Source organism: Gorilla gorilla, chromosome 21 (genome assembly GCF_029281585.2).
Source record: "Gorilla gorilla gorilla isolate KB3781 chromosome 21, NHGRI_mGorGor1-v2.1_pri, whole genome shotgun sequence".
Taxonomy (NCBI): domain Eukaryota; kingdom Metazoa; phylum Chordata; class Mammalia; order Primates; family Hominidae; genus Gorilla; species Gorilla gorilla.
In genome coordinates, this window is record NC_073245.2 from 33,350,228 (window position 1) to 33,370,469 (window position 20,242).

The following is a 20,242-nucleotide window of genomic DNA, read 5'->3' on the forward strand; positions in this document are numbered from 1 at the left end:
ACATATCTAGGTTATAAAGCGCACAAAAAGGCCTAACTAGTCTTCAAAAGGATTTATATATTTCAAAGAGAGGAAAAAGTACTTACACTAATTACCAATTTTCTAAAAGTAAATGTTCAAAGAAAAAGGGAGGGAAATCTCATATTTTCAACAGGAAGTAGTAAACCTCTTACTTTAAATTTGTATTTGTCCTGACAGTCCCCAAACATTACAAACTCAACCTGTCGGTAAGACAAGGCTGAGTTAACTGCTGGCCACAGTAAGAGACAGCATGACCTGGCAAAGCTTTACCAATGGCTGGGAGCAAAAGGCAAGGTCAGTTTATTGAGAACTGGAAGTCTGACTCAAGGAAGGTGTTTCAAAGCGGGCTTTAGTTAGTATTGAGCAAGAATTGGTGGAAACAGCAAGATTTCGAGGAGTCAGCGAATCTTAGGGAATCAATTGTGCTTTCCCCGAAGAGTGGATGGGTCTCTGGGGAAGTTCTGTAGTGAACAAAGCCTTCGCCCGAATGGGAACTCCTGGAAATAAAGCCCTGCAGTAAAGACGGCAGGGTGCAGTCCCGGCTCCCGGCGCGCCGAGCCCCCCAGCAGGGCGGGGGCACCGCGGAAGAAGCGCCCCAGAGGAGAGCGCCGCGCCGCGCCCCGCCTGGCGCCAGTTCTCCAGCGCCCGTGGAGGCATCTGCGCCCCTAGTAGCCAAGGTGAGTACCAGCTCCAAGCCCGGCTTTCCGCGAGGTCCCTCGCGTGGCCACCGTGCCCTAAGGGTGCGCTCGGCCTCGGGGACGTGAGCAGCTCTTAGCGGGAATCCAGCTGCAGGCCACGCCCTGACCGCAGGCTGCTGGGGCCCGGAAGCGCTGGCGCCTTGCGGCCAGAAGCCCGGAATGGACGCGAAAGTGACCACGCGAATCTGACGCTCGCTCACGTGACTTTTCGCGACTGGCCCCGCCCCCCTGTGGCGTGCCGCAGCGCAGACGTCGCTGTCTCCTGCGCAGGCGCAGGCCTTGGCTCGCGGCGGGTGACGCAATGCGGCGGGTGACGCAATCCGGCGTCGCCAGTCAGTCGCGCGGCCAGATCAGGTAACTCCCGGAACCGCTCCGCCACCCGACGTGTGGCTCAGCCCCTTCCTCAGCCCCGCCAGGGGCGGGGCCGGCCGCGGGAGGAGAGGGGCCTGCAGCGACCAATCGGTGGTGCCCGCGCAGGGTGCTACGCCACGCCCAGCCGGGCCGGCCGTTCCTACCGGCCTGGTCCAGCGGACAGCGGCGGCAGCGGGGGCGCCGGCTGGGAGGTGAGTGCGCGTCCCGTAGGCCTGGCTCCGGCCCCTCACTGCCCGCCGCCGCCTCTTTGTCCGCGCGCCCCGGCTGCTCTGTGGAGCTGCGCGTCTCGGGGATGCGGGAGCGGGGGCAGGGGGCGGCCCGAGGGCCTGATCCACGCGGCCCCGGATGCCCGCGTCGGGAGGTGGCGCGTCGGGCCGAGGAGGGGCTTCTCTGTGGCTGCAGTAGTTTGTTCTCTGGGTCGTCTTTGGAGTGGCCGAGCGGCGTCCGGGCGCTGGGGCGGCCAAGTGGCGCGGGAAGGGTGGGAGGTGCCGTGAGGGCGGCGAGGACAGCGGTGGGTTTAAGCCCCACTGGAAACCCCGGCCCTTGTGGCCGTGGACTGGGCTGCGGGTAGCAGCGTCTCCTGGAAGGGCTCTGGCCCCGTGAGCCTCGGGGATTCAGGGGCCGCCGACGTTGGTGCAGATGCCGGGCGCACTGGGAGGCGGCCGGAATGCCAATGAGATTCGGCGGATACGCAGCTGTCACCGGCCGCAGACGGCCCTGTCGCCACCTCCAGTGCCTGCACTCCAGTAGCCAAGCAACATAGGAAATCGCGCTCAGAACCCACTTTGTTGATTGAGAAATCAGGTCCCCTCGAGGGCCCTGTTGGCAGAGGTCTGGGGAAGTCAGGGCTTGCCGTGCGTATGGGCATCAGGCTGAGAGAGCCCTCTGCAGTCTTGTTTCCCCAGGCTGGGGCTGGGACCACTGAAACCCCGCCCCACTCTTATAGATCCCTTCCTTAGGCTTTGTCAGTGTTCTCACAGTTTTACTGGGGCGTCTCCTTCAGGCGACATTGATCAAGCCTCATAGGTACCTGTTTACAGCGGAACTCCCAGAGGGCAGTCTTTTCCATGTTTGGGGGACTGCTGGTTGTGGGGAGCGGTCTCATTGATGAGACTGGAGAAGGGGAGAGGGGTGGGACTAGTTTATCAGGGAAGATGATGACAACTTTTTTTCTAGACATGTTGAATCCAAGGTGACATCTGTGGTCTGGCCGAAGGAGGCTAGAAGGAAGGCATGTGCTTTGGATGGATGGAAACAGGAATCAAAGAGGAAGGTAGATTCAGGAGCTGAAGGGCAGGGAGAAAACACATTCAGGGAGTTTGTGGCAAAGCAGCAGAAATGACGATGGGGTGACGGTATCTGGAGGCCTTAGGTGGGGTTGGTGAAATTTGCATGCCCGCTGCGGTGGAAAGATTTAGGGGCTAAAGATAGCCCTTTGCCTTTGGCAAGGCTGAGGGGAAGAGTGTGTTGAGTAGTCTGAGTTGAATCCGGGCACCAGGCCCTGGCTCATGTCCCAACCAGCCATTGACTGTTACCTTGATAGGTCCTCATCTATGAAATGGGGATCACTGTAGCACCTTGGCCTATGTGTGGGAAACCAATAAACTAGCCAACAAGTTTCAGGCTCATGGAACCCTGGTAACAGCCGGTCAGCCTTCTTCAGAGGAGGAAATGGGTTCAGAGAAGTTGCTTGCTCAAAGTAGCACAGCTTGTAAAAGCTGTGGAACTTACATTATTTCAGTAGAGTAACAATAATTCAAATTCTGAGGAGTTTAGGATGTTGCGAATGGGCGATGAATTGTGAACTACTTTTCCAAGAAGTTTTCCTCATGGAAAGTAGTTATTTAGTTGGTTCTTTTCAAAGGCAGAAATGATTCCCTGAGGTTTTGGATTTGCTCCCAGATGGTGGTGGCTATGTGTTTTAATTATCTGGTTTCCTGATCAGAGAACTAGACATTATTGTTGCCATGAATTCTTTTACAGTTTTGGGGACTATGTAAGCAAATTAGACAGTGACCTTGGTGAGCAAATTACTGTGTTAATGTATTTCACTAATCACAACTTCCATCATTTGTTTATCACTGGAGGAAACCGTAGAATACACTATTTTTCATGCCAATTTATTACCTTAGGAAAATGCATGAGGAACCTCACTTTAGAAAACTGCTAAGAAATAAAATGTCATTCGAATCTTTACCTGAGTAAAGCTAGGTTGTTAATGAGTCTATATCCTCTCAAGTACTGAAGGAATCCTCATAAATTTTAGTCCTTTTGCATCAGTGGTTGCTCATGCATAATTCTTGTTTCTTTTTCAAAGCTATTTTTGGAAGGAAGAAAGATGGAAAGCGGTGCAGTTCTGCTGGAATCCAAATCCTCCCCATTTAACCTACTGCATGAGATGCATGAGCTTCGCCTCCTGGGTCACCTGTGTGACGTGACAGTCAGCGTGGAGTATCAGGGTGTCCGCAAAGACTTCATGGCCCACAAGGCAGTGCTGGCTGCCACCAGCAAGTTTTTTAAGGAAGTGTTCCTTAATGAGAAGAGTGTGGATGGTACTAGGACTAATGTCTACTTAAATGAAGTGCAGGTTGCTGACTTTGCTTCATTTCTTGAGTTTGTCTACACTGCAAAGGTACAGGTGGAAGAAGATCGGGTGCAGCGAATGCTGGAAGTGGCTGAAAAGCTGAAATGTTTGGATTTATCAGAAACTTGTTTTCAATTAAAGAAACAGATGTTAGAGTCGGTACTTTTGGAGTTGCAAAATTTCTCAGAGTCTCAGGAGGTGGAGGTGAGCAGTGGCTCCCAAGTTAGTGCTGCTCCTGCCCCCAGGGCAAGTGTGGCCACCGATGGCCCTCACCCCAATGGTCTCACGGATTCCTTGGGCTACCCAGGAGAGAGAGCCAGCAATGGCATGTCTTCAGATTTGCCACCGAAGAAGTCCAAGGACAAACTAGACAAGAAGAAAGAGGTAGTTAAACCTCCCTACCCTAAAATCAGGAGAGCTAGTGGAAGGCTGGCTGGGAGGAAGGTCTTTGTGGAGATCCCTAAAAAGAAATATACGAGAAGACTCCGAGAGCAGCAGAAAACTGCTGAGGGTGATGTGGGGGACTACAGGTGTCCCCAGGACCAAAGCCCGGACAGGGTGGGCACGGAGATGGAGCCGGTTTCCAAAAATGAGGGTTGCCAGGCAGGTGCTGAGTTGGAGGAATTGTCAAAGAAAGCAGGGCCGGAGGAGGAAGAGGAGGAGGAGGAGGAGGAGGACGAAGAAGGGGAGAAGAAGAAGAGCAACTTTAAGTGCAGCATTTGCGAGAAGGCGTTTCTGTATGAGAAGAGCTTCCTGAAGCACAGCAAGCACCGCCACGGCGTGGCCACCGAGGTGGTGTACCGCTGCGACACCTGCGGCCAGACCTTCGCCAACCGCTGCAACCTGAAGAGCCACCAGCGCCACGTGCACAGCAGCGAGCGCCATTTCCCATGCGAGCTGTGCGGGAAGAAGTTCAAGCGCAAGAAGGACGTGAAGCGGCACGTGCTGCAGGTGCATGAGGGCGGCGGCGAGCGGCACCGCTGCGGCCAGTGCGGCAAGGGCCTGAGTTCCAAGACAGCGCTGCGGCTGCACGAGCGCACACACACGGGAGACCGGCCCTACGGCTGCACCGAGTGCGGCGCCAGGTTCTCGCAGCCGTCCGCGCTCAAGACGCACATGAGGTACGCGGGGAGCCGTCCAGAGGGGTCCCTGCGCACTGGAAGGGTGTGTCAAACACTGAGGTCGTCCTGGGATTTGATGTCTCACTGCTTAATTTCTCCGCTCCAAACCTGGGGGCTTATTTCGAGACAGCGTTTAGTTCTCTGTCAAGGTACAGGGGCTGCGAGTGATGGCTCTGCTCCCTTGTTCTGAGACCCCTGGGGCGCCCCTGCTGGCCGGGACGTCCCCCTGGTGGGACCGCGACAGCGGCCGCGGGCTCGCCCCACCGTGCTGGAGGAAGAGTTGGGCCTCGTTACCTTTATTTCTCCTTTCCTGACTCTTCGTTTAGATCTTGGGGTTCTGTGACCCTCCGGGTCCCACAGTCTCAGTGGAGACCTCAGTGAGATGCCATTTCAGGCTTTAGGACTCGTCTCTGGTCTTTTGGTTCTCAGGCTTGGAAGGAGTGCCATCTGGGCAGTCTGCACTCCAGAATCAGGACAGACAATGCTTTCTGTTTCTTAATATGTTTCTGAGCTGCAGGTGTGTGGTGATGTTTTTAAATAAGTTTTCTTATAGTTCTTAGTATATTTATTCTTGAAATCCCAACAAGCAGTTGTTTTCTCTTCTCTTCTAGATCTGCCCTCAAACCTAGGTCAGTCTTGGGTTAGCAGCATGGTGTTCATTTTTTACTCTATATAATAAGTTAAAAATACTTGGTTTAGGAAGTGCTCAGTAAATTATGTTTGATTGCTACTTCATACTAGTTGTGACATTAAAATGCTTATGCATTTTAAAAATGCCACCTTCAGCAATTTGAGAACAGTTCTCCTTTCTCTACTGGTGATGTCATATTAGGAAATGAGAGTAACATTTTTGATCATGTGACACTTAATCAGCAGTAGTTCCTAAGGTGTTTGTGGCTGATTATTCTGTATGAGACAGCTTTACAAATATCAGATTGTGGTCTTTAGTGTTTAAAAAAATCTGCAAAGGCCTGGTCTCTACCTGCACATGCCTTATAGCATCAGCAGTAGGGCTTGTGATCAGGTGTAGATGAACATTCCAGTCAGTGATTTATGGAAAATGTGTGGATCCATTGACCTTGTGCAGAAACTCAGTTTATTTTGGGATGGAGATTATGGGCTCTTGACCTGTCACTACAGTCAATTTTCATTAGGTCTCTTGGAGTAAATGATTTTTGCAGGATAGAGTGGAAATTGTATTGCAAAGTGAGCTTTGAAATACATCCTAAGTTATCATCTGAATGTTGTACTTTCAGAATTCATACAGGGGAAAAACCTTTTGTCTGTGATGAATGTGGTGCAAGATTCACTCAGAACCACATGCTGATTTATCATAAAAGGTGTCACACAGGTAAATACCCATGCTGTTGTGATTGAATGTCTTTCCTAGATCTAGAAGGAAATGCAATTGATTAATTTTGAAGTTGGCATCTACCAAGGTGGTGCAGGTTAAAGCCATGATATAGCTTTTCCATCTAGTAAGTGAGCAAAATGAATAAACATATACCCATTGCCTTGTTGCTAGTGTGCACATGGCCGTGGCTTTTATACCACCAGGCCATAGGATCTGGCATGCAGGTCTTAGGTATCAAGAGATACAAAATAGTTCTTTTGTAACCGAAAATTTTTTTCTAAGACTCTGTCCTAAAGAAATTGTCCAACATATGGGAAGAGCTGTATGTTATTATCCCCCTTCTTACTATTTTTATTAACTAAGAATGGGAAACAGCCTGATTGTCCAACCACAAGGAAGTGCTCTAGTCAACTCTGGTAAATCTATACCCTGGCTTATGACCCGGCTATTCAGAGTAAGGGCTCTGAATGACATGAAAAAGTCTGTGCTTGGATGTTCAACTTTAAAATGCACAATTAAGCATACAGTTAACCTCAATTGTATTGAAAACCTGCACATAAAAGACCAGAAGAAAATAAGTTGTTATATGATACATTAAGGTAGTAGGATTATCTCATTTCTGTTTTCCAAAGTCTTTATGATTTATTATGTGACAGATAAAACTTAAGTTGGCTTTATTCTGCTTCAGCACAGTAACCCTGAGGTTTAGAATCTTGTGGAAGATACAGAAGCATACAGCACTGAAGTGTTCCAATTCTTCTGTTTCTTCTTTGCTTGCATTTTTTATTCTTACTTGTAAACACTGGCTTACAAGCCTCAAGTTCAAATGCATGTGAGACAGAGATGACATGTCTCTGACTCATTAGACACCACATCTGTGTGATTAGACACCAGTTCTGCTCATTCTGAAGTCATAATTTGTGTCATTGAATGAAAATCTCATTTAATGTCATGAAATTAGCATTTAATGACATGCATTATGACTACAGAATGAGTAGAATTGTTGTTTAAAGAAAGCTTGGGATTGGGGACAAGGTCAGGTTATAATGAAGGATTAAGTTAGAATTGGTCCTTTGATAATATTAACATGGTAAGATTTTATTAAAGTCACTATTTTTATTTTGATGTCTGTGAAATCGGGCACAGCTAATAATTTGGTAAGTCTGATTTGTGGGATTAAACTACAAAAAGTGAGATGATATTTAAAACTTTTGTCCTACAATTCAATCAAGTTGATTGGAGTTGCTACTCTAGAATAGTGATATATATCCATTGTCAACTTCACCTTTATTCTGATAAAGATCCATAGAAGTGTTCCTTTGAAAATAATCCAGCAGTTCCTCCAAACAGAAGTTGTGAAATTATTTTCTTGTTTGGAATGAGTAAATTTCTAAAATGTGAGCCAGCTGAACAAACAATACCTCTTTGATTCTAGTCAAATGGAATTTTTCTTGCAATTTCCAAGGATATTTTACACCAACTTTCAGTAAGTAGCAAGCATCTTACATGAATATATATTTTATGATAGTTTTTACTAGAAAATGTAACATGCTGCCTACCAAGGCACTTTTGAGGAGTTCACGTGGGTTTTAACAGTGGAGACCTACTGTTCCATGTGTTTTTAATGCCTGTATTGTTTATGACTTTATTTCATTTTCTCATGTAGGTGAAAGACCTTTTATGTGTGAAACATGTGGCAAGAGTTTTGCTTCTAAGGAGTACTTAAAACACCACAATAGAATCCATACTGGATCCAAACCCTTTAAATGTGAAGTATGTTTCAGGACTTTTGCCCAGCGGAATTCGCTCTACCAGCATATTAAAGTCCACACAGGTATGGTTGGAATGTCCCAGGGAAGGGAGTTTAGTTTGGCCAACAAAAAATTCCAAAGCTTGTAGATTTACCAGTAAATTACTTGGAACTAAGCTTTTGAAGAAAACTGGCCAAACTTTGTATGTCATAATAGCATTTCTTTAGAGATTGTTTCTAACTCTGGGAAACTGAAAAGTGGGAGCACTTATGTGTGTAAATGGGAGAAGACTAAGTCCCTTTGCTACATGGAGTTTTTACTGAAAAGGACAGACAGCTTAGTCATGGTGTGAATGTAGGAAGTGGATGTGGATGTGTGGACATAGGGATAATGATCTGTACATGTTAGTAAATGCACATGCACACATGCATATTCAGTGGTTAGGGGTCTTGTAATTTTATACTCCATTACCATGGAAAACAGGTGTCATTCCTATAGTTATAATACCTGCTGCAGGCACATGTCCTGGCCCCTTTTTGGTGTAGGCCATAAATTCTTGGTATTATAGAAATAGTAGATTTGTAGCCCTTAAGTTGTTCCCAACATAACCTTCCTTATGTTGGATGCTGAGGCTTCCCAGTGGTTTGCAACAGCATCATTCACTCAAGTGTGTATTCAGAATTAAGCACAGTAGGCCAAAGGGACCCACCAGCAGTCTCCTCTCTCCCTGCCTCAGGGGAGCGCCCCTACTGCTGTGACCAGTGCGGCAAGCAGTTCACCCAGCTCAACGCCCTCCAGCGCCACCGCCGCATCCACACAGGGGAGAGGCCATTCATGTGCAATGCGTGCGGACGGACATTCACCGACAAGTCCACTCTTCGGCGGCACACCTCAGTAAGCAGTGGGTTGGCTTATTTGAGAAACAAGCTGCTGCCCTTAGATACACGGAAAGAGAAATACCTACCACCATTCTCCAAGGTGGTTAGAGGTCGAGACAACAGGTGCTTTCTCCTTGGGTTGTCTCTGCAGTGGAACGCTCACGGAGTGAATGAAGTGGAACACCAAGCCCCAAGGCCCAGGGAAAGCACCATCCACGATGACTACTCTTTAACAGTGAGGGTGGTGGCAGGCGGGTACTTATTAGTGAAAGTTGAAAATTGAAGTTGTAGAGGGACTATTGTTTTAAAAGATGCACTTGTCCAGAGACACATTCAGTGACCTTTGTTTTGTGTTTAACTTATAGATACACGATAAGAATACTCCATGGAAGTCTTTCCTTGTCATTGTAGATGGCTCGCCCAAGAACGATGACGGACACAAGACTGAACAGCCTGACGAAGAGTATGTGTCGTCCAAGCTTTCGGATAAATTGCTGTCTTTTGCAGAAAATGGCCATTTCCACAACCTGGCTGCAGTCCAAGACACTGTACCTACCATGCAGGAGAACAGTTCTGCTGACACAGCCTGCAAGGCAGATGACTCCATGGTGTCCCAGGACACCCTCCTGGCCACCACCATCAGCGAGCTTAGCGAGCTGACCCCACAGACAGACTCGATGCCCACACAGCTTCACTCTTTGAGCAACATGGAATAAGAGCTTCAAGCAGTTCCCATCCTGTTAAGTCTGCGTGTGTGGTAGCTGAACTCAAGATGATGTGGGGCTAAGAAAAATAATTGTCCATGTGCAAAGATGTGGGCAAGAATGGCCTCTGCAGATTTTCCTGAACTTCTGCTAACTTGCACGGCTTTATCACAGCATTTTTAAAGCTTTCCCTCAAAAATCCTGATCTGCATGATCTCAGCTACTTTATTGACAAAAAGGCAGTGAACATAACCTCACTTAATTCTGGTGTAGGGTGTATGTGTTAATCGTTCTAATTCTTGATTATCTAGTTTATAGATAACTGCTGGTCTTAATTGCAGAGTACAGAGAACTGAACCAGCTCCTGATATTGTAGTTAGCAGTCTTCCTGGCTTCTCACTCTGCCTTATATTTCCATGTGGGTTTACTTCTCTCATAACTACTTTCAAGGTATTTTTCTTCCAAGCTGAAATAAAACTGGGGCCACATATTTTCAGTCATTTCTTCCCTGTTGAATTGAAGCAAATCAGATTTTCTGTGGAGACCCTCAAATGCAACTGAAGAAATAGATTGTTGCATTCATTCCTCCCCACCCCGCATTTGTAGGCAGTAAACAAAGTATGACAGATTGAACACCTGCAAAACTGCTAGCGTAATCTCAGCACATACGCAGCTAGGAAGTTTGTCATAAAATCAACTTAGAAATGAGATGAGGCTGTTCAGTTTCAGTCTTAAAAAAATCAGATTAGGTAAAAGCTGTCCTACCAAAGAGTCTAGCAAAACAATATAGTATTTTTTTGCAGAGGCATGAAAAATTAAGACGCTTTAGAGTACTTGAAAGTTGTGTAGTCATTTTATTTGCAAAATGAGGTGACTGTGGCAAATTATAGAACACAGAGTATTATTATTTTTGCCAGGTTTTTCTGACTTGATTTCTGTAATTTCCAGAAACCCAGACTTCTCGTTTCCACACCTAGAGATGGAAACAGGCAAGTAACTGACATGTCTATTTCCTTGGGAGCATGTGAGAACATAGCAGTAGGGACCAAAAGTCTCAGCACACTTACCTCCGATTATGCCTTAAAGAGTTGATTGTGAAGAACCAGTAACTTTGTCTCAAATGCTTCTTTGGCTGTTTCATGCAGGACTTAATTATTGCTTTAAAAAATTCACAATGAAAAGACGATTCTGCTGTATTTGTTAAACGTTGACATTTGGTTCTAGGGCCTTGAGTATGTGCCACGTGCTTGTGAAATGCTATGATTCACATGTAACATTTAAACATTAATTTAAAAAGGGAACCTTGGAGAATTCTTTTGTTCACTAGTTCCTTTTTTCTCGACATTTTTAATTTATTAAACTTGCTGTGAAAACACTTTGATTTTCTAAGAGGAAGGTACTTTATCCTTAAGTTCCAGGATGAAGATGTAGCTGCACTATGCCAGAAATTAACGAGGGAAGACTTTCTTCCTAAGTGCTTATGTTTTAACTTATGTTAGTGAAACCACTACAAGGTGTTTCAGGCGCTGATAACATGCTTCACACCTGCCCTTGGAGGTCACAGTACTAATTTACTTCAAATTTAGTTATGACAGTGTCACTGTATCCTAGTTATGTTTACAGAACAAATAAATAATGACGGTCACACATCCAGAGGAGACCGAACCTGCCCAGCTGATGTACTGTTTTATGGAATACAGTCACTTGATCAGAAGGAATTGAAACAATAGATCATTTTGTTACCTACTGGAGGGATTTTTGTCTTGAATTTGTTTCCTTAGAAATTCTACAAAAAAATGTTGTTAATAAATGTCTGCTTTGTAAAAGCAGTTTTGCAATTTTTTAAAGATCTATTTCTGTTATAATTTAGGTTCTGCAGAAATATGATTCTTAATTGAAACATATAATTTGCTTAATTACGTGAATAATGAAATGTAAAATCCAGGTCCATAAGCCTTTATTTCATACAGTCCTAGGATTAAGCTGTTTAACTGCTTGGATCCCAGTTGGTCTCTGGCAGTGGGATCCTGGAGAGGAGAAATCCTGGCCTCTGCTCATGCGCAGGCCACAACCGGGCTGGAAGTGCGGTTGAGCTCTCTGCCACTTTCTTCAATGTAAAAAGTAGGCATCAAAGATACGACTTCTACTATATACATTTCTCTGTCCCTGAGAACAGAGAAACCTAACCCTGTAGGGGACTGGTTACAGAGGACCTCCTGGAGCATCTGCCCCATTCCTCGAAGTCCAAGCACACCCATGCTGAGTGGAAGCGAGGCCACCCTCTGAGTGGATTGGTCCCAAGTGTGTAATGAGGAAAGTGGCCAGGTGCCGGCACAGTGCCTCTCCCAGAGCCTCAAGAAGGGCCATTTAGGAGCTTGCTTCAACCATTTTCCAACCATTTTCTGTGAAATACTGTCAGCCCAAACTCCAAAGGGATGTGCAGCTTTTCGTTTTACCAAATTCTTTGCTGTCGTTTGGAAAAAATGGGCCATGTGGTGGAGACCTTTATTTAAGGTGATTTTTACAGAAATGTGATTTTGCTGTAGGTGATTATCCAAACAAGTAAATTTGAGTGTATAATTTAATTTTTAACCTGTTAAATAAACCTTGTCCCTCCAAGGAGTTCATTTTTGGGAAACAAGATGGGTACTTGTCAATTTAACCAAATGTCATGATATTCATGTACTCAGGAGTAACAATATTTCATTTGATGTGACTGAGAAAGGCACACAGGTCAGAGGATTATCTAGCACAGCAGTCCCCAACCTTTTTGGCACCAGGGACCACTTTTGTGGAAGACAATTTTTCCACAGGTGGGGGGACAGAATGGTTTCAGGATGATTCAAGCGCATTACATTTATTGTGCACTTTCTATTATTATTGCATTGTAATATACAATGAAGTAATTATACAATGCACCATAATGTATAGTGGGAGCCCTGAGCTTGTTTTCCTGCAACTTGACAGTCCCATCTGGGGATGACGGGAGACAGCAACAGATCATTAGGCATTAGATTCTCATAAAAAGCATACAACCTAGATCCCGTGCACGCGCAGTTCAATAGGGTTTGCACTCCTATGAGGCTCTAATACTGCTGATCTGACAGGGTGCACAGCTCAGGTGGTAATGTGAGCCACGGGGAGTGACTGCAAATACAGATGAAGCTTCACTGCCTGCAGCTCACCTCCTGCCGTAAGGCCCAGTTTCTAACGGGTTGGGGACCCCTGATCTATCACATCATCCTAAATGAGACTCAGAAAATCATCTGCATACCTTTGGCAATCCGTACGTGGACTCTTAACTAAGGCTGACAAAACTAAGCTTTTAAACTACCATGGTGGCATCTTCATTAGGAAATTGATTCTGAGAAGAGCCACTTGATTTAGGCTTTGAATGATCAACAACTCAGAATGCCTAGATGAGGACAGCTTGTTCTACCATTTAAAACATTTTGCTTTGACTTACCTGAAGTGTTGTGAATATACTTTAGGACCTGAAATCAAGGCTCTATGATAGGATGGTAGGATGAGCCGGTCTGCATTACCCCCCATGGGTCCTCTTCCTCATCAGAACTTCAGGCCCCAGTGGTCAGTGGGACTGACCCTTCCCCAGGGGCATCTCCTCTCCCTGTGCAGATATTTTGCAAAATTAAGATAAATGCCCACACTGACCAGATAGTTGAGTGGTACTTTCTTGGGGTAGGAGAGTGTCAGGCTTAGGGGTGCCTCACCTCCCCACCAGTCTTCCAGCAACCATGCCTTCCTCAACTTTGCAAGTAACTGTAGACCCTAAAGGATTCAAGGAAGGGATGAGAATGTGGGGTCTGCAGGGTTATCATGTACTTTAGTGGACTGCATCAACAGAAGTTACCAGGGTTTCCTTCTAAACCCTCAGTCTGCAAAACCATTACAGTGCCCTGGAATTCCCAACAAATGACCGGAGCCTAGAGAGTATTAACGTCTGTTGCCTTAATCTTAACGGGAACAACTTGAAACAATGGAAGCTACTTTTGACCTATGCCAATTTAGCAACAAGACTCATCAAAATATTACTGATAATTTCCACTTTACAGGTTAAAATAAAACAAACATACTTTTTCTGCTAAGGTAGATTTATTGTTACACATGGTTAGTTTTCATAACGGAATCCCCTGCCCCAGAGCGACTCAGGACTCCATGGAGCAGGAAGCCTGCTCTTGGTCATAGCTCATACCACAGCAGGCAGGTCACGGGGGCATGCTGTGCTGCCAAGTCCTCCAAAGGAAGTCACAAAGGTTTGCATTTGGACATTTAAATCCACAAAATCAGGAGAAACAATAAATGCACAAGGGCTGGTGCATATACTTTGGTTACAGTGACGCCACCACACACGGTCACGACTGTGCAAAAATACTGCTTTCAAATCATGAAATAAAAAAAGGAACTCACACAAGCTATAAAAATGTTGCCACAAAAAGCAAAACTTTCCTCTAAGAAATAATAACTGACTTTGACTATGAACTAACTCCAGATTTGCTAAAGTACAAGAATTGTACCATAAATAATTATATTTTGTTCATAAGTAACATTCTATAAATCTTGAAGACCTAGCTCACAGGCATCTTGAAACATGGCACTGTCCTACATCCATGGGACATTTAAAGGAAGTAAGTTTGCACACCACTGACTGGGCTTTTCTCTCATTCTTTTTTTTAATCTTCTGGCAGGTCTCTTCTAGCCATTACAATTACTTTGATTCTTTTCATGTGAAATATTAAAAACAAAAATTAATTCTTAACCCCGGAACTGGTCCCAGTGTTTACTGCAATACAAACAAGTGACCCTCTAATTGACACAATAAAATGTTACAAACATTATTGTTAAAAAAAAATACCCCTTCAGACGGGTCTGTTGGAGTATAATGATGAAAGCTAAACATAATTGCCCGAAAATAAATCATGTGGTTTTTACTTTAAGTGGTCAGACCAGAAGATTCTTTAAACAAGTAGAAACAAACTACTTAAAACCAGAGGACTCAAGCTGCAGAACCACTCCTCACACCCCATTTTCACAAAAGTGCATTTGGCTGGTTGTAGGATATATTATTAGGTCGGGAAACAAAACCCCACTTTTCTCTCTGATCATTTTTTCATAAGAGATTCTAAGAGGGAGTGAAAAAGTACCAACTGGACTCCATTCCAGGTCTTACCTCTAGAGACAGCCAGCTCTCATTTAAGAATCTCAGAACTTGGAAGGAAGGAGGAAATCCACATTAAATTCTAGGGCCCAACAGACAGAGTGTCTTCATTGCCACCCCCAGTAGTGGAGACTACAGTGCACCTGTAGTCCCAGTAGATGCTCTGACATCACAGAGCTTCCTGCTCTACCAGCCCACCTCATGCATGTCACCACCATAACTATAGCCTGCAAGTCCTCGTGGCCACCTGATGTGGATCCTCTATAGTCTGTCCTCGGCTGGCCCTTCCCACTTCCTTTCCTGCTACTTTCTCTTTCTTCCCAGACTGACCTACTCATCATTTCTCAAACAACCTGCAGTCGACCCTTGGCCTGGAAACACTACCAATTCCAGTTGAGAGCCACCAAAAATGAAAACATCATTCCAATACTACTTACTACTACCTGACGTAACATAGGAAGTTTCGTTACCTGTCATCAGTGAAGCTCCGTGATGTCAGAGTGTCTGCTGGGTTAAGTCTGGCAACACATTTCAAATATAAATCATTTAACTATAAAATATTCAGAGGACATTCAGGAGACAAGCGTATGTCTAAAGTACAATATCAGCATATAAATTAATAGAATCAAGTTCATGAATCAAGATAGCATACATATATTATATAAACCAATTAAACATGACAGAGTTCAAACACATAAGCCAACATATTCCACCAGCTAAGAGAACAATCAAGTCCCCTGAGAAACAAGTTGGGGTTCTTGCCCACTTGGGCATACAGGACATTCCTGTACCACATTCACCCCACCTAACCCATCACGTACAATAAACAGGAAAATTACATACATTCATTCTCAAGCTTGACTTAGATGATCTATCCAGCCCTGACCAAGATTTCTATAGTCACAGCACAGAACACACCACCTCAACGTGGGAAAGTGTATAAACATGAAAATAATGAGCAGGCTATGCCAATTAAAATACTTTAATGTAAATATAAAGGGATTTCCACTCCAACTAAAAGTGAAAACTATCTCCAGAAAAAGAGAAAAATTCCATTTCTAATAGATCTTGTGATATGTGTGTGTGTGTTTGTGCACGCGTGTGTCTAAGTACAAATCAAATTCACTTTGACATTCATCCATACATGAAGCAAGTACTTCCAGAAAGCTCCTTTCCTCACGGTGTGATGCCTACAGACCCTGGCTATTCTAAATTTTTGCCATGCACATGTTAGCATACGGAACAACACAAAAAGCAAAGAAACTAGTCACTAGCACCATCAAAATAATCACAGGATAACAAAAATAGAAATGATTTCTAATAAAGTTATAAACTCATTCCTAGTAACTGTCCTAAACTAAACACACATTTAAAGAACATATTCAGATGCCAAAGCACAGAGAAAATGCAAAGCATCTATGAGAACAACTGGGCTGAGTACTCAAGTCCAACAAAAAGGACATAAAAACATGTGGCAACATTAAACATAGGCTCCGCAAATACCAATGAAATACGAGGAATGAGATTCTGAAGTACTTCTCAGAAAACGCTGGGGGTTCTGATAAGCATGAAACAACCCATCATTACCACAAGATGAGGAGCCTCTCCTTCATTCATTTCACAGCAACACAGACTTGGCGAGCTTAAACAATACACAGGCCGTCTGGCTCATATGCAACAAAATTAAGCCATTAAATAGGCATCCCATAAAGATCACTTGACCCTAAGACAAAACTAAAGAGGAGTTAGCTGCATGCCACAAAGACAAAAACATTTCATTTTAGGTCTCCATCTCCTTCTCCATCCCCTTGGATGGACTTTTTGATGCGAAGCAACATGGTGGTCAGCCACTGATCCAAGCGAGATATTGAGTCAAATTCCTTCACCTAGTATAAGGAAAGAGGAACAGGAATTACCCCATGTAAATACATTAAAAACATAAAATAATAGTACCCCAAGCTGTTTATACCTTTACAGCCATAATCTACTAACTTTCTTCATCATTTGAAATTAATCATTCCAGTTTATAACTTTCTTCATTAAAAAATTGTTTATTTTTTCATTATCCTGTTACTATTTTGATACTAGTGACAAGTTCCTGGGCTTGACATTTCTCTGTTTTCAAACATGTGTAAGAAAAAAATTCATTAACAGTCATAATTATTGTGGCAAAAGAAACTGGATATTGTATAAAAATTTGAAAGGAATATGGAAAATTAATACTCACTGAACATGGGAAAACATTAATTACAGAGTTAGAATATGTATGGAAGCGGAATTAACACATTTCAATGCATTACCCAGAAATAAAATTACAATAGGATGAAAATGATGTGGTAGGCAAAAGTTAGACAGGAAAACATTCCTTTCCTCTATCACTCCTGAGCTGTGATGAACATGTTACAGGAGGCTACTGAGAAATTTGCTTGAGGCTGGATGTAGTGGCTCATGCCTGTAATCCTTGAAGTTTGGGAGGCCAAGGCAGGTGGATAGCTTAAGCCCAGGAGTTAAGAGACCAGCCTGGGCAACATGGTGAAACCTTGTCTCAACAAAAAATGCAAAAAAAAAAAAAAAAAAATTAGCTGGGGGTGGTGGTGTGCACCTGTAGTCCCAGGTACTTAGGAGTCTCAGGTGGGAGGATCACCTGAACCCAGGAGGTTGAGGGTGCAGTGAGCCGTGATCACACCACAGCACTCCAGCATGAGTGACAGAGTGAGGCTCTGTTTCAAAATATATAAAAACATTTTTTTTTGCTTGATTCTAAACATGAGATGGCAAAAGATGGAAAAACAAAAAGTATAAAGAAAAAAACCCTCATATTTTTAATATATATATATTTATTATTTATTTATTTATTTATTTATTTTTGAGATGGAGTTTCACTCTTGTTGCCCAGGCTGGAATGCAATGGCGTGATCTTGGCTCACTGCAACCTCCACCTCCTGGGTTCAAGAGATTCTCCTGCCTCAGCCTCCCGAGTAGCTGGTATTACAGGCACACTCCACCATGCCTGGCTAATTTTTGTATTTTTAGTAGAGATGGTGTTTTGCCATGTTGGCCAAGCTGGTCTCAAACTCCTGATCTCAGATGATCCACCCGCCTTGGCCTCCCAAAGTGCTAGGATTATAGGTGTGAGCCACCGTGCCTGGCCACCTTCCATTTATTTCATGCCACAAATACAGCAAATTCTCACTACTTAGTTTTTATATTTTAAATTATATTTAATTTTTTTTTCTTTTTTTTTTGAGACAGAGTCTCGCTCTGTCACCAGGCTGGAGTGCAGTGGTGCAATCTCAGCTCACTGCAACCTCTGCCTCCCGGGTTCAAGCGATTCTCCTGCCTCAGCCTCCCGAGTAGCTGGGACTACAGGCGTGTGCCAGCATGCCTGGCTAATTTTTGTATTTTTAGTAGAGATGGGGTTTCACCATGTTGGCCAGGATGGTCTCGATTTCCTGACTCATGATCTGCCTGCCTCGGCCTCCGAAAGTGCCAGGATTACAGGTGTGAGACGCCGTGCCTGGCCTTAACTAATTTTACTTTATACTTATTTATGGGTCAGATTATTTCAAAAGAAAAAATTAAAACAGCAAATTATAAGAATATAAATGGAATATTTGCTCCTGAACTAGTCTCACAGCTAAATTAGTTTTGAGTGTAAGCCGAATCTCAGCATGGCTAATGGAACTGTTTAATTTGTGTGATATATAAAAGGTGACGTTTGGAAAATACAACTTAAGGTATGCTGGAGTCATGTTCAAATAAATGTTTAGAATTCACATAATGAAAAGGAAAAGAAGTTTCTTTAACTTAAATCTTCAAATAATGTACCATGTCCCAAAAGCATAACTTACTGCTTCAGTGTAAGCTTCACTGTTCTGTTCTTCATGAGCTTCTAGGAGTTTCTGGTAGCATAAAAATATTTTAAAAAACAGTTCTGTAAGATGAAGTCCCATTTCTAAATATATACTTTAAGTATAATACCAATGTTGCCAAATATTGCACAAAACTGAGGAAATACTCATATACAAGTCAAGAGCCAAGTTAGGGATCTAGCTTTTGTAGTAATATTTCTCAGGTGCCTATTTCAGAACACAACTACATGTTTCTGACCTTAATTGCATTTGAACACCTACAATACGAAAGCAGGAAAGTACCAGGGCCCCTCAGTTAGCAGACTTTATAGATTAAAACTTCACTTCATACCCAATCCCACTTAGGTGTTGTTGTCACCTAACAGAACAAAAGCATTTTTCTTCAAAGTTCTAATATTACTTACTTTCAATAATTTACATTCTCTTGAATCAGTAAATGCTGGAAACATTTCCTCATATTTCTCAAGAGCAAGCTGAGAGAGAAAAACCACTCATCAATTTCAGACTTACTAAACAAACAAAGCTTTCAACATTCTATCAGCTTCAAATAAGATCTACCTATATCCTATTAAGTGTTGAAAAAGTATGTAGTTAAACTCAACAGCAGAATCAACATAGAAAATCTGTCTATTCTGAATTTTCCATTTCAATAAAGAATAATTTCTAAACTACTTTTTTCTGAGTTAGGCTGCTGCCGAGAAGACATTGTAAATGAAAATGAATTCTTAAACACTCACAGACCAGGTATCTGTATCCATCCATTAAATGGAGATGTTCTTAATACAGTCCAGATTCCAAATAAATTACATTTAGCTTCCTGCTCGAAGCTGACAGAAAGAACAATTTCTCTTACTGGCTTTAATTCTGCTCTTCCAGCTCCAGACACTGGCCATGCCAAGGCTGCCTGTCTTTTTGCCTCTTGGCTCCCAGTGTTCACTGTGCTTTTCAACTTCTTCCCAGTCCTCACTCCAACACCATTTCTGAGCTTGCCTGTTGTTTTGGTTGTTTTTTAAATGGATATTATCCTACTCTTATTGTCTCCTCCCTTAGTTCCTTAATTTCTTTCTTTTTTTTTTTTTTGAGACGGACTCTTACTCTGTCACCCAGGCTGGAGTGCAGTGGTGCGATCTCAGCTCACTGCAACCTCTGCCTCACAGGTTCAAGTGATTCTCCTGCCTCAGCCTCTCAAGTAGCTGGACTTACAGGCACCCACCACCACACCCAGCTAATTTTTTTGTATTTTTAGTAGAAACGGGGTTTCACCATGTTGACAAGGCTGGTCTCGAACTCCTGACCTCAGGTGATCCACCCCATTTGGCCTCCCAAAATGCTGGGTTTACAGATGTGAGCCACCATGCCTGGCCCCCTTAATTTCTTTAAAGCAAAACTACTGAAAAAAAAATGGTGGGTACCAGTGAACATATACATATATTTAAGCCTATAGCACTAAATATTCCCAGGCAGTGCCCCCCATTCAAGTACCAGGCTCTACACTGCTTAGCTTCTGAGATCAGACGAGATTGGGTGTGTTCAGGGTGGTATGGCTATAAACTATCAGGTAACTTTTGAGAACAGCTTTGACAGCTATTAAAAGATTACAACTGGGACACATACCACAGAATAATACTTATTTTTAATGTACCCGTTTATTCTTGGTACTAACATCAAAATGAAATGATACCAAGAACAAGAGAGAATGTGTACGTATTCT

The 20,242-nt window shown here is 43.7% G+C and overlaps 2 protein-coding genes across 9 annotated transcripts in view; one reads left to right on the forward strand and one right to left on the reverse strand.

Moving 5' to 3' along the window:
* The first annotated feature begins 376 nt into the window (after window positions 1-376).
* GZF1 (GDNF inducible zinc finger protein 1) lies at window positions 377-12,102 on the forward strand. 7 transcript variants are annotated; one of them, XM_063702249.1, is made up of 6 exons: window positions 377-698; window positions 3,409-4,796; window positions 6,053-6,147; window positions 7,817-7,984; window positions 8,638-8,795; window positions 9,145-12,102. In XM_063702249.1, the coding sequence occupies exons 2-6, from the start codon at window positions 3,430-3,432 to the stop codon at window positions 9,493-9,495; spliced, it is 2,139 nt and encodes a 712-aa protein (XP_063558319.1). In that variant the 5' UTR covers window positions 377-698; window positions 3,409-3,429; the 3' UTR covers window positions 9,496-12,102. The 7 variants fall into 7 exon arrangements, with proteins under 7 accessions (XP_063558319.1, XP_063558320.1, XP_018872764.2 ...); XM_063702250.1 differs by having other exon boundaries at window positions 602-698; window positions 9,191-12,102; XM_019017219.4 differs by lacking the exon at window positions 377-698 and adding an exon at window positions 967-1,073.
* A 1,475-nt stretch (window positions 12,103-13,577) lies between these two features.
* Window positions 13,578-20,242, reverse strand: part of NAPB (NSF attachment protein beta) — a 47,011-nt gene continuing 40,346 nt past the window's right edge. For both annotated transcript variants that reach the window (XM_004061897.5, XM_055372956.2), the window contains 3 exons: window positions 18,936-19,004; window positions 18,511-18,561; window positions 13,578-16,545 (listed from right to left, as the gene is read on the reverse strand). In XM_004061897.5, the coding sequence (XP_004061945.1) occupies window positions 16,435-16,545; window positions 18,511-18,561; window positions 18,936-19,004 (231 nt within the window). In that variant the 3' untranslated portion in view covers window positions 13,578-16,434. The remainder of the gene's footprint in view (window positions 16,546-18,510; window positions 18,562-18,935; window positions 19,005-20,242) is intronic.